This window comes from Gambusia affinis, linkage group LG11 (assembly GCF_019740435.1).
Source record: "Gambusia affinis linkage group LG11, SWU_Gaff_1.0, whole genome shotgun sequence".
NCBI classification, from domain to species: Eukaryota; Metazoa; Chordata; class Actinopteri; order Cyprinodontiformes; family Poeciliidae; genus Gambusia; species Gambusia affinis.
This window is the reverse complement of record NC_057878.1, coordinates 23311833-23326895: the sequence shown is the minus strand read 5'-3', so window position 1 is coordinate 23326895 and position 15063 is coordinate 23311833. Positions and strand designations below refer to the sequence as shown.

General features: G+C 36.2%; 2 protein-coding genes across 3 annotated transcripts in view; both read left to right on the top strand.

Moving 5' to 3' along the window:
- The window catches only part of fn1a (fibronectin 1a), a 32901-nt gene extending 28351 nt beyond the window's left edge, over positions 1-4550 (top strand). The window contains exons 43-49 of the mRNA XM_044132593.1: positions 158-328; positions 411-549; positions 645-812; positions 1463-1588; positions 1699-1805; positions 2925-3044; positions 3325-4550. Coding sequence (XP_043988528.1) covers positions 158-328; positions 411-549; positions 645-812; positions 1463-1588; positions 1699-1805; positions 2925-3044; positions 3325-3393 — 900 coding nt within the window. The 3' untranslated portion in view covers positions 3394-4550. The remainder of the gene's footprint in view (positions 1-157; positions 329-410; positions 550-644; positions 813-1462; positions 1589-1698; positions 1806-2924; positions 3045-3324) is intronic.
- A 2043-nt stretch (positions 4551-6593) lies between these two features.
- Positions 6594-13392, top strand: umps (uridine monophosphate synthetase). 2 transcript variants are annotated; one of them, XM_044132591.1, is made up of 10 exons: positions 6594-6822; positions 8425-8578; positions 8732-8856; positions 8950-9137; positions 9777-9874; positions 9944-10104; positions 10180-10297; positions 10395-10570; positions 10654-10768; positions 11109-13392. In XM_044132591.1, the coding sequence occupies exons 1-10, from the start codon at positions 6673-6675 to the stop codon at positions 11303-11305; spliced, it is 1482 nt and encodes a 493-aa protein (XP_043988526.1). In that variant the 5' UTR covers positions 6594-6672; the 3' UTR covers positions 11306-13392. The 2 variants fall into 2 exon arrangements, with proteins under 2 accessions (XP_043988526.1, XP_043988527.1); XM_044132592.1 differs by having other exon boundaries at positions 6596-6822; positions 11127-13390.
- Positions 13393-15063: the final 1671 nt, after the last annotated feature.

The following is a 15063-nucleotide window of genomic DNA, read 5'->3' as shown; positions in this document are numbered from 1 at the left end:
ATGTAAAGTATAAGATTTGCTCAAGATAATGACTATTATTGTCATGTACAATCATACGTATTTTCTTTTAATATTTCAAAATGAAATGTGACTAGAACTGTTTGTCTGTTCATTAATGAGTTAACTTTGCCTTTGTGCCCTATTTTGGAACCTGTAGGTAAGCGACACCCCACTGCCTGGTCTTGCTTTCGGCTTCCCTGACAATGAAACAGAGCTACCCCAAGAAGCAAAGACAATCACAACCATTTCCTGGCAACCTGTCCCTGAAACCACTGAGTATGAGGTGTCCTGCAGCCCAATTACAGACCTGGAGGAAGGAGGCATTCTGGTATTCATACTTTCTTTATATTAATACACATGAAATTTAAAGTAGTGATCACAGCTAAGCCTCCTTCTTGTTTGACACTCAGATGCGCCTGCCAGGCACCTCCAACAGCGCCACCCTGATCGGACTGACTTCTGGATCATCCTATAATGTTGTCGTAGAGGCTGTGAAGGATGGAGACAAACAGACAGTTCTGGAGGAAGTTGTTACTGTTGGCAATGCAGGTAGAGATTTTTTTGTTTTTAATTCCATGTTAACTTCCCATCTAAATTTTTAGCAAGACTGCATGAATTCACTTTATTTTGTATTCCTCTTGAAGTTCCAGATGACATTCCTGTTACCACCAATGGAGACGTGTGCTACGACACATTCACGCACACGTACCACCAAATGGGCTCTGAGTGGGAGCGCATGTCCGAGACTGGCTTCAAACTGTGGTGCCGGTGCCTGGGGCTCGGCAGTGGTCATTTTAGGTGTGATTCATCCAGTGAGTGGCTTACTAACCCATCTCTGCAGTGCTTTGCAAACACTTAATAACTCATTGCAGCATTTTTACACAAAAGGAATTTATTAATGTAGTATTGCTCAGCCAACTGAGATTAAATGCTGGCAATAGACATGAAATACTATCCTCAGTATAAATTCCTTAGCTGTGAATAAAATGTCATAGAAGCTGACGGAGGAAAGCTCTATGTGCTGCATATATTCATGCGTGGGCACCTCGGTTTGTGTTTTGAACAGATTTTAAATGTTTGAGTGCATCTGAAGGCTGCCCATGCCAAACCCTCTGCTCTGTCTAAGCATCTGTATACATAATATAACTGTTATGTGTTGTCCATAACAGTTAACAGCTAACATGACAATACCAGGAACTGGGATCACCTGCCAATTTAAGGATCAGAATCACTGGATTATATTTGGTACTTTACTCTGGGGAAAAAAAGTTTATTCTACACATAATGAGACAACTTCACTGAGAGTTTTATATTTGTTTAATATAAATAAATGCACTCTTTAAAGAGCGTCTTCTCATGTGTATTGGACTTTTTTTTATCTGCCTCTTCACTCCAACTCTATCCTCTCCTTCTCTCTTTTCTAAATCTCTCTGCCTTTGTTTGCCATCACTCCCTTCCACAGAGTGGTGCCATGACAACGGCAATAATTACCGCATTGGACAAAAGTGGGATCGTCGTGCTGAGAACGGTCATATGATGAGCTGCACCTGTCTGGGCAATGGCAAAGGAGAGTTCAAATGCGAACCACGTAAGTACTCAGAGTTTTAACTCTGTAAATCTCAAATTATTATATACTCCCGCTTTATTATTATGAAAATTGTTTTTTGTTGATCTTTATTACTCTGCTTTATTTTCCAGATGAGTCCACTTGCTATGATGATGGAAAAATGTACCAAGTTGGGAACCAGTGGCAGAAGGAATATATGGGTGCCATCTGTACTTGTACCTGCTATGGAGGACAACAGGTGAGATGAGGCTGTAATGCCTTAGTCCTGGTGGTAATGCAAGTTTTTAGCCTTGTAATTATGCAACAGATTTATTCCAGCTCAATATTTATATTCCCCGATCATTTTGATAAAAACATGCAAGTAATGTATGGCTTTTTAGAGTTTAACAAAAAAAGACAAAAATTTTTTCAATCAGGTACTGATTGAAATATAGATTTTTTTTATCTAAAAAAAGAGTTTGGGTCAAAGATCTGCTCTCCAGAAAAGGGTGAATCATTAAAGCAACCAGTGACTCAGCATTTTCAAAGTGTCTGTCTCTTTAATTTTTTCATCATGGCTACGTTTTACACTCCCCCCTCTCATATTATTTTAATAACAGTGTAATGTCTTTGTAAAGTTTGGAAGAAATAACATAGAGATGCTATGAATGATTCTGTATTTCTTGTAAGAGAACAAAAATGTAAAAGAAAAAGTTTAGAAAACTTAATGTTTAGATAGATTCGATCAGTCATTATTTCTGCAAGGTTGAAGTTACTTTGCACAGAGTTTTTCAACAATGCTCAAAAATGTCAAATGTTCAAAAGAATGGAGAAGCTTGGCTTCCTGTTATCTGCTGAAGTGTCATTTCTTACAGGAAATAATAAATAAGAAGTGTACCTCAGAAAGTACACATTTTCAAACAAATTCTTAATGGATTTGTGCTTGCTCAAACATTGTTTTTAAAAGCCTTGCTAAGGCTGGAAATGCCTAACTAATAGATTTCTTCTCTCTGTAACAGTGTCCACACCAAAAAAGAGTATTGTTGTTAGCATCCTCTTAGCAATTACAGTGTATATTTTAATTGGAAAATTGAATTTTCAAATTTTTCACAGCACTCTGTAATCTTGCATTTCCATGTGCATAATTTAGCATTCTCTAAAAAACTCTTAAAAGAAACTGTATGAACTTTTCTTTGATTGTTTGTGTCTGCTGGACTTTGTTTGGTCTGGATGTACAAAAAGCCACCAGCTGGTCACTAATCAGGCTGGACAACCTGAAATTTGATTTCAGTTTCCATCATAACATTTATATATTTGATGGTCAGAAAGCTTTTATTTTTGTGTTGACTGTGTTGTTTAACTTTAACTCCTTGTAAAGGGCTGGCGATGTGAGAACTGCAGAAGGCCTGGAGGACAAACCAATGTGGAGGCTGAGATCTTGCAGCCTGGTGGCTTAGATGCCTTCCAGCGCTACCGGGAAAATGCTCTACGTAAACTGGTCAGTGAATGTTTTTGCTCTTAGAAAGGATATTGAGTTTATCTATAAAACTTCTGTTTTATTGTACTGAATTGAGCATCAGGAACTCCTTTTCTAATGGTTGATTAACGTTTTACATGTATGGTTTGGGAATTTCTGGTTTACCATAAATACCAAATATATATAAGCTAAAAAAGGCTAGCTAAAAAATGGTTTGCATTGTGTACCTTTTAAAAATGTATTTGTGATTCTATTCATCCCAGATAGCATTACAACCCATTTTCTTGTTGTTTTCTTTCAGAACATCCAGTGTCCAATTGAATGTTTAAATCCAGAGCTGCTAGCAGATGCTCAAAGCCCCTTAGAATAGAAAAGGAGTGGGAAGAAAGGAGGAATTGTGAAGTGAAACCCTGTAAAATGTCATCACTTCAAGAAGGAAGTTTCCTCCTGGTGCATCAAGAAACATTTCCATCACATTTGTGCCTTAAGGATTTTCACCGCAACTACATTTTGTGCCTTAAAGAACTCTGTGTCTTTTCAAAGATCTGGAGAGATTTGATTCTCTTATCTTTTTCAGCAGAAATAGAGAATGTTTAACACTTTTTTTTTTTTTTTTTACATTTTTTACACAAATCTTTCACAGCACAAATACTCCTGCAACGTCACCTTAAACACAACAAAACATACTGCGCTGCACACAGAAACAAGGGGTTTTAGAGTAAAAAAAGTTTTATTTCTCCTGCTTAAACAAAAATATATCTGAAGATAGGCAAAAATATACAAAAAACATTTTAATTTTTTTTTAGCAATTTACATATTTACATCTACATCTATTTTTGTGCCACTGGACAAATTAATTCAATATTCAAAAAACATTTTAGAAAAACTTGCATTTTTCAAATGCCGAAATGTTTCCAAATCAGAAATAGTTTTATGAAAAGAATTGCAAAGCCATACAGTATTTTATTGTTTCTTAAAATTACTTTCAGGTGTTCTGTCTTTCTGTGGTCAGTGTGCTGCTTTCTGTTGGGCAGTTTAGGAATTCATTTGCCTACTCTGCTTTTTTAATGAAAAAAAAAAAAAAAAAATCTAAACAAACCTTCCTTTTAAAAAATAAGCACTGTTACTTTTGGTGTGGTATTATGTATATTTACCAGCCGTTTTTACTGTGTACATTTTTTTTTTATTATTCATCAGATGTGGACATTATCTGTAGCGGACAATAAATATTTTCTTAAAATAAGGAAAAGATAACCTTTTTTTAAAAAAAATAAACTCAAAGCTCACTGACCAAAACTGTTGATAAATTTGCAAACAAAATCTGTTTAAATTACATGTTTGTATTTTTAAAGTCTTTACTTCTATTTATCCCTTTCTACTTAGGCATTTTGCTCAGTGCTATTTTTGGGGTGTAAACTTAATTTTTATTTACTGTATTTGGTTTTTCTTTTGTTTTGTTAATTATGTTGTTGCCAGACTCTGAACTACTGTGGACCGAACCTTTTTAATAAATCCAAAAGAAAATAATGTGGTTGTCATTTTCTCTTTAGAAAATTAGTACATGCTGCAGACTACAGATAGATACAGTGTATGTGGTGTGATTCTGCTATGTAAATGTAGTCTTAATCAGTTTTTTTAAACTATCGCATTTTTTCCAAATTTGTTATCTGAAGGATGCATTCTTTACGTGTGTTAGACTCATTACATATAAAGAAGCAAGATTTTGCATATATATTAAAATTAAGATAATTTTTTCAACCAAAATAATTACGTGATTGTATTTAGTACAATATCTAATTCCTAATTATCTAAAAAGAAATAGAAACTGATTCCGCTAATTCTACTCTATAGTTATAAGGGAAAGTAGAAAGTCTATTGAATTATAAATTGAGCAATAAAAGTAGCTATACTAGTAGCTAGCTTTTAACTCTAATAGGCTTCCATGTACTCGGAGAACTTTAAATCAAGGGTTTTAGTACATAATTCGGAGTTCTAATGTCTTTCGCTCCATTCTTGCCCTGAGCAAGATGGCGTCATTACATATAGAAGCATAGAGTTTTCATATATAAACAAGAATTAAGATAATTTTTCAACCAAAATACTTGATTACATTGTATTTTTGATTTTCATAGTATCATAATCCTGAATGTTAATAAAAAGAACCATTCCATTGTTAGTATTTATCGTATAAAATGAAAATAAAAAATCAAATCAAATTTTATTTGTATAGCTGCTATACAAATCAAATTTGATTTGATTTACTTATCCAGGACTGCACGGTGGGAAACGTCTCCCTGTGTAGCTGTGGGTTCACTCCGGGTGCTCCGGCTCATGTTCATCCATTGGAAGAGTTTTATTTCTAATTCTAAACAGAAAATAAGAAAACCACATTTTATAATTAATGGGAGATTTGGAAAAAGAAAAAGTAAAAAACAGGGAACAAAAAGAGACTTTTAGAAGTTTACACTTATACAAATTTGAAAAAATTGACAACTATTCATCTTTCTGGGCAAGATATAAATATATATATCTAAATTCATATTCATATATATATATATATATATATATATATATATATATATATATATATATATATATATATATATATATATATGAATTTATTCAATTCATATAAATATGAATTTATATGAATATTTATAAGTCAATAAATACACATCTTCATAAATATATATATATATATATATATATATATATATATATATATATATATATATATATATATATATAAAATCTATATATATATATATATATATATATATATATATATATATACATCTTTATAAATATAGATATAGATATTTATATATATATATATATATATATATATATATATATATATATATATATATATATATATATATATATAATATAGATATTTAGATTTTTTTGTCTAGATATCTGTATTATTACTGGATTAAGATAAGATTATTATCTCATCTTAATCCAGTCCAAAGCAGGCAGTGGATCCAGCAGTCCCAGGTTTTGGGTTGAAACCTGGAGGTCCAATCCAGGCCTGCGGTGTTCTGCAGCTGGACAACGTTCCAAGTTGAATGTGGTTCTAAAGAAACCAACCTGCAAATATAAATAACTTAATTAACTATTAAAGTCCAAAAGTAGGCCTATGCAGGAGTAATAAATCAAAAAATAATATTCAACTAATAGCAAGCTTGCAAAAAAATATATAGCTGTATGCAAACCATTCGAAGTTTATACATAACAAAAATGCAATACAGTGAAAATCATTCTAATATTCCAATGTTACACATTTCTCTGATTGGTTTTATTGCATTTTATTTTCTTGTCGGAACATACAAGCAGTAATGCCTGTGAGTCCGTTAGATGCTGAATGCTGCTTCTCCTCGTTTGGTTTTGGTTCTGGGGATGCAGAGCAGACCAGGACGACACAACCGAAGGTTTTGTAAAAATAGGACGAAAAATACTTTCAAAAAAATTACTTTAGTCACGCAACATAATTTCTTTTGTAATGTATCCACTTACTGCTCAGTGTCGAATATTCTTGTCACTTATTCTGAAAGGATGACACGGAAGTTGTTTTTTAGCCGTTTCCTAGGGGAGGACCCGTGTTTCACCTTAAGTTTTGAGAGAAGAATTTCCTTAGCACCCAACAATGGCGGATGTTTCTATTGACAGTTTAATCCTGAAGCTGCACGATGTGAACGCAGTAAAGTTCGGAGAATACAAGCTAAAAAGCGGCCTGCTGACACCGATTTATATCGACCTGAGGGTTCTGGTTTCCCATCCTGCTCTGATGAACCAGGTAAGCACGTGTAGAGTCCTTCCCGCTAAACAGCGCATGCTTGATTTGAAACTATTTAAATATGGCATAAACTCCAGAAAACTTCGCCTGGCTTTTGTTTCCAGGGTAAAAACTTACAAAATAATCTAAATTAATCTTTGCTGGTATTGGTTTGTCTACACGAGTGCGACAAAGTCCTCTTAAAGGATTGGTTTCCGGTAAATCACTGGCTTTATCGAAATTTTTGCAGACTTTAAGGATTTGTGAAACTGCTCATCAGTGGTGCCGTGACCCTGTTTGTATTGATCTAGTTCAGAAACAGAGAGCAATGTTATCTATGCAAATGCATGAAATATACTCAAGAGTTCAGCTTAAACTTTTACTGAATTTTTTAAAAAAGGAATATTTTTTGAAAGCTGTTCTTTGTAAACTACATTGCATCAACGTTTTAATTGATCTGATAGGCTCAACATGATACATTTTCTCTGTAAGGGCAATAAACATGGAGAAATGTTAAAAGGTAGGTGGAACTATGTTTAAAATATACATTTTGAATTAGTGATGCATTTGAACTGCTTGAATAAAATATTGAATTACAGAAGAAGCTGCAGTAATTGTACTAAAGATCCTCTATGGAATGGTATTTGTTTGAAATAAAGTATGTAAATAAAGAAAAAGCTGCAGTAATTGGCAGATGCAATACTTTCCTGCTCTGCATAGTTTTTCCCAGTCAGACATAACATTATGACCACCTGCCCAACACCCCATTTGCTACCAGTGTACATGTGACCCATCAGGCACCGATTCTAGTAGACTCTTGAAAGTGTGCTGTGGTTTCTGGCACAAAGATGTTAGCAGCTGTTTAAAGGATCTTCTGCTCCAGAAGATGCAATATGATGCAACCACCAGGATATGTACAGTTTCAGATCTAAGTCCAGATCCTTTTGTGGAACAAGATTCCCGTCATGGAGCAGCTAAAAAAAATCTGCAGCAACCACAAAATTAGCTTCTGATACCTTATTGGATCTATATTTAGAAGACTGAAAGCAAGTGGGGATCTAACCAGTACTGGTATTGTGTACCGATTAAGTTGTCTGAGTTTATGCTTTATAGTTAATCTAGTCCTGATTCCTTAATTTTGTCATGGCAACTGTTTTGCAGGGATAACAAAACCTATTCGGCGCTGGAAAGAGGTGCAGTTAATTAAACTCCCAGGTGATCCATAGTACCAAGGTTCAAAGGCCATGAGCACTACCGTTTAGTCTCAAAAAAGATTGTAAACTCGCTATCCTTGTAAACAAAGGGCAGATCAAAGAGGGGACAAGGTTATAATTAGAAGAAAAACAGACTCTAAACATTTATATCTGCAGTTAAAACGTTCCAGTTTCCCTGGTTTTTGCAGGGACTTGTGTAAATGACCTGAAGGCGTGAGAGGGGACTGGTGTTACACCTATGACTTCACCTTTTCCACATAGCTTGTCTTGTATTTGTGGAGGAAGGAACTTAAAGCTACATTTCAGCAATTGTTATAATGATGTGGGACCTTTCTATGCAGATCAGAGAACTGAGGATGCAGCTTTAGTGAAGGCCACCAAACACCTTTCGTTTTGCTTTTCTTCACAGGTTTCGAGCGCCATCTACCAACGAGCGCAGGAAGAGAACCTTCAGTTTAACTCGGTGTGTGGGGTTCCGTACACGGCCCTGCCTCTGGCCACAATTATCTGCTCAAGAAATGAACTGCCCATGCTCATCAGGCGGAAAGAGGCCAAGGACTATGGTGAGCCTATCTCAATTTATCAAGCTCTCAAAACACAGAGTCAGGCTAGTATCTAATCAGAAATACACTATTTTGGTTAGTTTTCTTAAATAGCAAATCCCAGCCGGTGGTCAGTTTGTCCCCTACTTTTTTTCTTATGTAATCTACCTGTAGGAACTAAGAAGATGGTGGAGGGGTCATTTTGTAAGGGAGATACGTGTTTAATCATTGAGGACACAGTGACCAGTGGCAGCAGCATCCTGGAGACGGCAGACGTTCTCCATAAAGAGGGGCTGAAGGTGAACAATCACTGACGTTTAGACACTGCAACACAAAGGTTTTTCAAATAAATTCTTCTAAACGGTGTTATGTTTATATTCTACATGTTCAAGGTGACAGATGCCATTGTGTTGATGGACAGAGAGCAAGGCGGGGTGGAGATGTTAGCATCTCGGGGAATTCGGCTCCTGCCCATCATCTCCATGTTTAAGCTGCTTGATGTGCTGCTTGCAGCTGAACGCATCGACGCCCCAACAGCCCAGAGTGTCCGCAAGTTCATCCTGGACAACAACACTTTCAGGTACTGAAAAAGAGGTTATTTTTTTGGTTTTCTGCTAGGTGGCTGGCAGAACTGAGAAAGTCATACCTCAGCATCAAGTATCTTCTGTGATTTGTTGTTCTGACTTTATTTTGGGTTTGTCGCTCTTATGCACTGTTTTTAGTAGTTCTATGGTTGCATTGTAGTGCTGTGTTTGGTGGGAAAATAGTTCAAAATGGATTAAAAAGCTGACAAAGGTTGGTAAAAAAATATGCCTTTTGCTTTTGCCTTAAAGGTACAAAAAGCTGCTGAGATGGACCTATTTCGTCTTTCATCAGTTAAACTCAAAATATCCTCTTTATACAATTTACTACTAGTTTTTTTGCTATAGGAAAGCATAGTAAATATATATATATATATATTATTCTTGAGACAAGCATATAGTCTTGTCTCAATTAGAATTTTTAATAGATGACATAAAACAATATATTTCTTTTGCAAAAACTTTTGAAAATATTGCAATTTTTTTTCTTTCACTTTGCTCTACTTTGTGTTGGTCTATTGCATAAAATCCCCCCAAAATACAATGAAGCTAGTGGTTGCCTTATTGCAAGATATAAAAATCTAAATACTTCTGCAAGTCACACTGAGTTAGCTTCATGTTTATTGTGTGTCTTTCAGGCCTAAGAAGACAAACGGCAGTGATTCTCCAGCTCCCAAGAAGCCATGTGTGGAACCAAAGCGAACTTTGAGCTATGCAGACAGAGCAGAGCTGCCAAGTATGTAATATCTAACTATTAAATCAAATTGCGTGCTCATTTGGGATGCTAACATCAGTTGGTTTGCAGAAATGCACCCCTTGGCATCTAAACTGCTCAAGATCATGGAGGAGAAGGAGTCCAATCTTTGCGTCTCCGCAGACATGACGAGCAACAAGGAGCTGCTCCAGCTGGCCGAGTCTCTCGGTTCAAAGATCTGCATGTTGAAGACTCACTGTGACATCCTGAAGGTAGAAGAGAAGCACTTTTTTGCTTAAAGAACATGGTTGAATCACTTAAACTCATGTTTTTTTGTGTTCCATCAGGATTTCTCAGAAGAGTTCAGCCAGAAACTCCAAGCTGTGGCTGAACGACACAACTTTCTCATCTTTGAAGACCGCAAGTTTGCTGACATTGGAAATACAGTCAAGCATCAGTATGAAGGTGAGATCATGTTAGACTGTTCTTCCTTTTGCGAAAGAGCAACCAGATGTATAAAATATCTTCACAGTTGAGCTGGATTAGTGTTTGTTCTCTCCAGGCGGTGTGTTCCGGATCTCGTCTTGGTCCCACATCGTCAACGCCCACGCTGTGCCGGGGCCCGGGGTCGTGAAGGGCTTGCGCGCTGTGGGGAAGCCTTTGGGCCGAGGCTGTTTGCTCATTGCACAGATGAGCTCCCAAGGCTCTCTGGCTACTGGTGAATACACACAAGCTGTGGTAAGCACCTTTCTGCTGAGGTCTTCTTATCACAATACATGATGCTTCAGGGTTTACTGCAGCTTTGTTTCTTCTCTCTCCAGGTGAAGATGGCAGAGGAAAACCCAGACTTTGTAATTGGGTTCATTTGTGGCTCCAAGATGACTGAAAAACCAGAATTTCTCCACATGACTCCTGGTGTGCAGATAAAGGCTGGAGGTAAACTTCACTTCTTGTCTGTCTGTTGTTTCTTTGTCGTGGGAAACTGCCAGTATCTGAATTTCTTTGTTCAACAGGTACCATGATTTAGGTATAGAGATGTATGACGGGTAGCATTGTTTTACACACTTTTAATAGTTTATGTAATTATATAATCATAAAACCTTAATTGCTGGTAATTTAAAATGTTTTTTTAGTCTTTTATTTTTAAATTGCAAAGATTTAATGATAGATTTAATGATACTTTCTCCAACACAAGGTGGTGCTGTTGCTTTAGAAATTATTTGTTGACCCTCTCATTCGTCTCTCTTTCTTATTCACAACTTTCCTGATCTCCCAGTGTTTTCTTGTCACCCAGGGGATTTGATGGGCCAACAGTACACAACCCCAGAGGACGTGATCTACAACAAAGGCTCAGACGTCATCATTGTGGGACGAGGCATTTTGGAGGCATCTGATAGGCTCGAGGCTGCCGAGTCGTATAGAAAGTCGGGCTGGGATGCCTACAAGAGGAGATTGGGTCAGAGTGACCAGTAAGATCTCAGGAGCTTCATCATTGTGTTGAACTACAACTGTCTGTATAGGTGGGCAGCAGGGGACATTTCAACCAACACGTACTGCTAACACATGGTTACATCTCATATTTTGTATGAAACATGCTTATCTAAAGAAAGTGTTGATTTTTTTTAATCAAAGTGATTTCATATAAGTGGTGTGAAGTATCACCCTTCAATTTTCAGTTTTGTGAAAAATCCTGAAGGCTTTGCTTCTAAAGCAAGAATGCAAAAGTGTAGAGATCACAGATCAGGCTTTTCCTGGCCAATATCGATTTTCATTTTTAATGTGCTGTAACCTTACAGGGTTATTATTGTCCTATGGGCTTTTCTTGATAAAATGTTATTTTTACAGTACTAGTGTTAGATATTTGTATTTCATTGAAACAAGATTTGATACATACAGGAAATGTATGCAATTTGCTTTATGTGCTTTCCAAAACTAGGAAACTATTGAAAACAAACTGTATTACAAAATAAATAAATGTTGATTTCCACAAATAACCACAGTAGCTTTTGACAGTCTGTTCTTTTTTTAAATTATCTTAAAACCTAGAAAGACAAATTTCTGTCTCTCTAGCTTTTTGTACTTTAAACTAGCCTGTACTTCAAACTACATTTTTTTTAAGGCCATGATTACAAGAATATGTAGCCACAATTGGTATGTGTAGTCTGTAGTTTGTTGTCCTATTCAAAAGTTTTAAGTAGTAATTTAATTGTAATTAGATGCATTTCCTGATTTTAGTTATGTACATTGATTATTTAGGTTAGAAGGTTTAAACCCTGTGAAAAATGTTTTTTATGTCGTTTTAAATGTAATGTGCGAAAAAGGTTGTCGATGTTAAAATATTGTGATTTCTGCGTGCTTTAGTTTGCTTTAGATCAGCAAAATCTAAATTGAGTTGGAAGACAAATATATGAAAAGTTAAAAAACTTTCTAAACTGTAGATTTTATTTGTACATTTTAAATGACTGATTTGCTGCAGATTATAAGTAGATTCAGTCTTTCATAGCATCTTAACATCTTTTCTTTTGCATTTCACATTTGTATATAATAAGCCTTGTGGAAATACTTATGCATTTTAGAGTACTAAATCATGTTCAGATATTGATGTTTATCTACTTTTTCATGTCTGCAATCAAAAATGGATTAATTGCAGTTAACTACTACCCTTTTTTTTTACTCTTCTGCTAATCTAATGTGCTCTTTTAGAAGAGAGATGGGAAATTGAAAGATTGTTAGGAATTACTGAATGGAAAAGGGGTATGATTATATAAGTTAAATTTCATCATACTCCTTTTCAGACTCAGTCACCAAACAAATGGTGTATTTACATGTATATTTGGTAGCAAGGCATTGTATTTACACTTAGAAATATAAAAGTCTTTGTTAATATGTTTTGTTGGTGAAATGTCTGAATTAAAAAATTATCATCATCAACATAAGAATATATGCATATATGTATTTATTCTCATGATGTTGTCCTCATATAGTTTTTTCCCCCCAATATCTGTTCCTGTAATTTAAACTGCAAATTACCCATTAGTAGAAAATCTAATTTTAAAAATACCCTGGGGGTATGTTTGCTCTAATTCAATGCATTTTTCTTACTATGTACAACCCATTAACCCGTACTTTAGAGGAGTGACCTGCCAATTTGCAGCAGACATGCAGATCTCTTATTGACTAGCAGTCTGGTATGTGTGCTGTGTGATCTGTTGTGGAAGAATTATCTGTAGCCAATCGTACATTTTGACATCAGTGATATGGCCCCCTGCTCTGGGTCCCCTTCTGTCTTGGGGTGTAAAAAAGAGAAGATTTTTAAGTTGCATCTTGACTGAGTAGACTGGTAAAAACCATCACCTTGTTCAGTGCTTTCTCTCACAGAGTCTGGACCCTTGTCTATTGAGAGCGATTGCTTGCTGGAGATGTAGATTCTATTGAAGTTTTAAGCTGATTTTACCCAAATGCTGTTGTAGGCCGTGATGGATGTAATGCGCCAGCTTGATGAAACTGTGACTATAAACATGCCCTTGTGGATAAGGCCAACAAGATCTTTGCATGCAATAAAATGTTTTCTACATTCCTCTTTTTCCAACTTTAATTGATCAATATTTGGAATTGTGACCAACACAGATTGAATGGTTTAATTTACTTCCTCTGCTGCCATTGCCAAAACTGTAACCATAGACAAACTACAATTCTAAAACACTGCAAAAACTCAGAATGTCAATTGTTCAGAACTTATTTTTCTATTCAATGATTGACACATTTGAATTTCAACTGGAGAAATCAAGCTCAATGGGAGACATCCCAGACACAGCGCTGAGAACAACTGCTTAGGAAGGCAATGGCCATGACTGAGTTTTTTGTTGTTTATTTGCTTGTCCAGTCCAGTAAGCCAGGGACTGAACACCACCATCCTTTAAGATCATTAAATGGTTTTATATTTGGTCTTTCTACTTTCTATGATCAGAAGGTTCAGACCTTGGAACTGTAAGTCTTGCCAAGTCTCTTTCTTACTGAAGAATTCTGAACTCTTAACAGCGCAAAGTGTAGCCCCATGTGGTTAAGACATTCTGGCTCTATTTATGATCTCGTGGATAAGTTGTTGAACTCTTGGATAATTTCTTGTAGGCCAGCCACTTTGGTGAATGTTCATATTTTCTTCATTTATGGATAATGGCTATCAGTGTGAGTTGCCAGCCAAAGATCCTAAAACTTTAGAAATGTCTTTACAAAGGTTTTCAGTCTGTTAGTTGATAATTAATTTGTGATGTTTAGCTTTAAATCATAATATGTGTTAACTGTTAGCTTTCTTCATGTCAAACAGGTTCTGCTTAATTAACTTTTTTTTATCGTCCAGCAGTAAAGAGGATAGCACAGGAAGTGAAACTGACAAAAGAAATGTTCTTAAACACCGTTTATGTATGATTTAACAAGGTGAGCAATTTTATTTTTCACGTGTTGCCAGGATTTTTCAAACTCGCTGCATTAAATAAAAACTTTGTACCTTTGGTTGGATTTCTGAATTTGTGACCCATGTGAACTAAAATCCATCCCTCTCTACACAACCATAAATGAACCTTCCTTCAAAAAGTTGTGGAACAAAGTGAAGCGTCAGCTCCACGCTGGTATTTGCAAGGCAAAGTGTATGAAAATAATCCCAGAACAGAAGCTGTATAGCACGGCTTGAGCTTGTCGTCAGGTAGCTACGTTACAATGAGGCTTTTTACAGTTCAGTGTAGGCGCAGAGGTCACACATGTCGTTGCCTGGCACACTGGAGCAGGAAGAGGAGGAGGGCGCGCACTTTGGAATAATTCATTTTGGTCGCGCGTGTTTTACGCACACACAGGCGTGCCCCTCCCTCTTTATGTCAATATTGGATCAGAGCAACGCACCGTGCGGCAGGTGTCTGCGCCCAGAGGATCCACTAACAGGGGAGGAGAAAGGAGGACGGATGGGTGAGGGGGGAGCGTGGGGAAGTATAAAAGGTGTATACCTGTCACAAAACGCACACATTCAATGCGTGGGAAAGGCGGGGACCAAGCTTGCACAATTCCCTTCCTTTATTGCTTTTCTTCTTCTAAAGGTAGGCCGTAAGTTCATGCAGAGCATCAATTCTTTCACTAGTTTCTATATTTTTCTAATTTATTTAACTTTTTAAAACCTTTCCCCCTTTCAGAGAGTGGAGAAGAGAAACGCCTGCTGCTATGTTCCAGAACAGCATCACGCCACA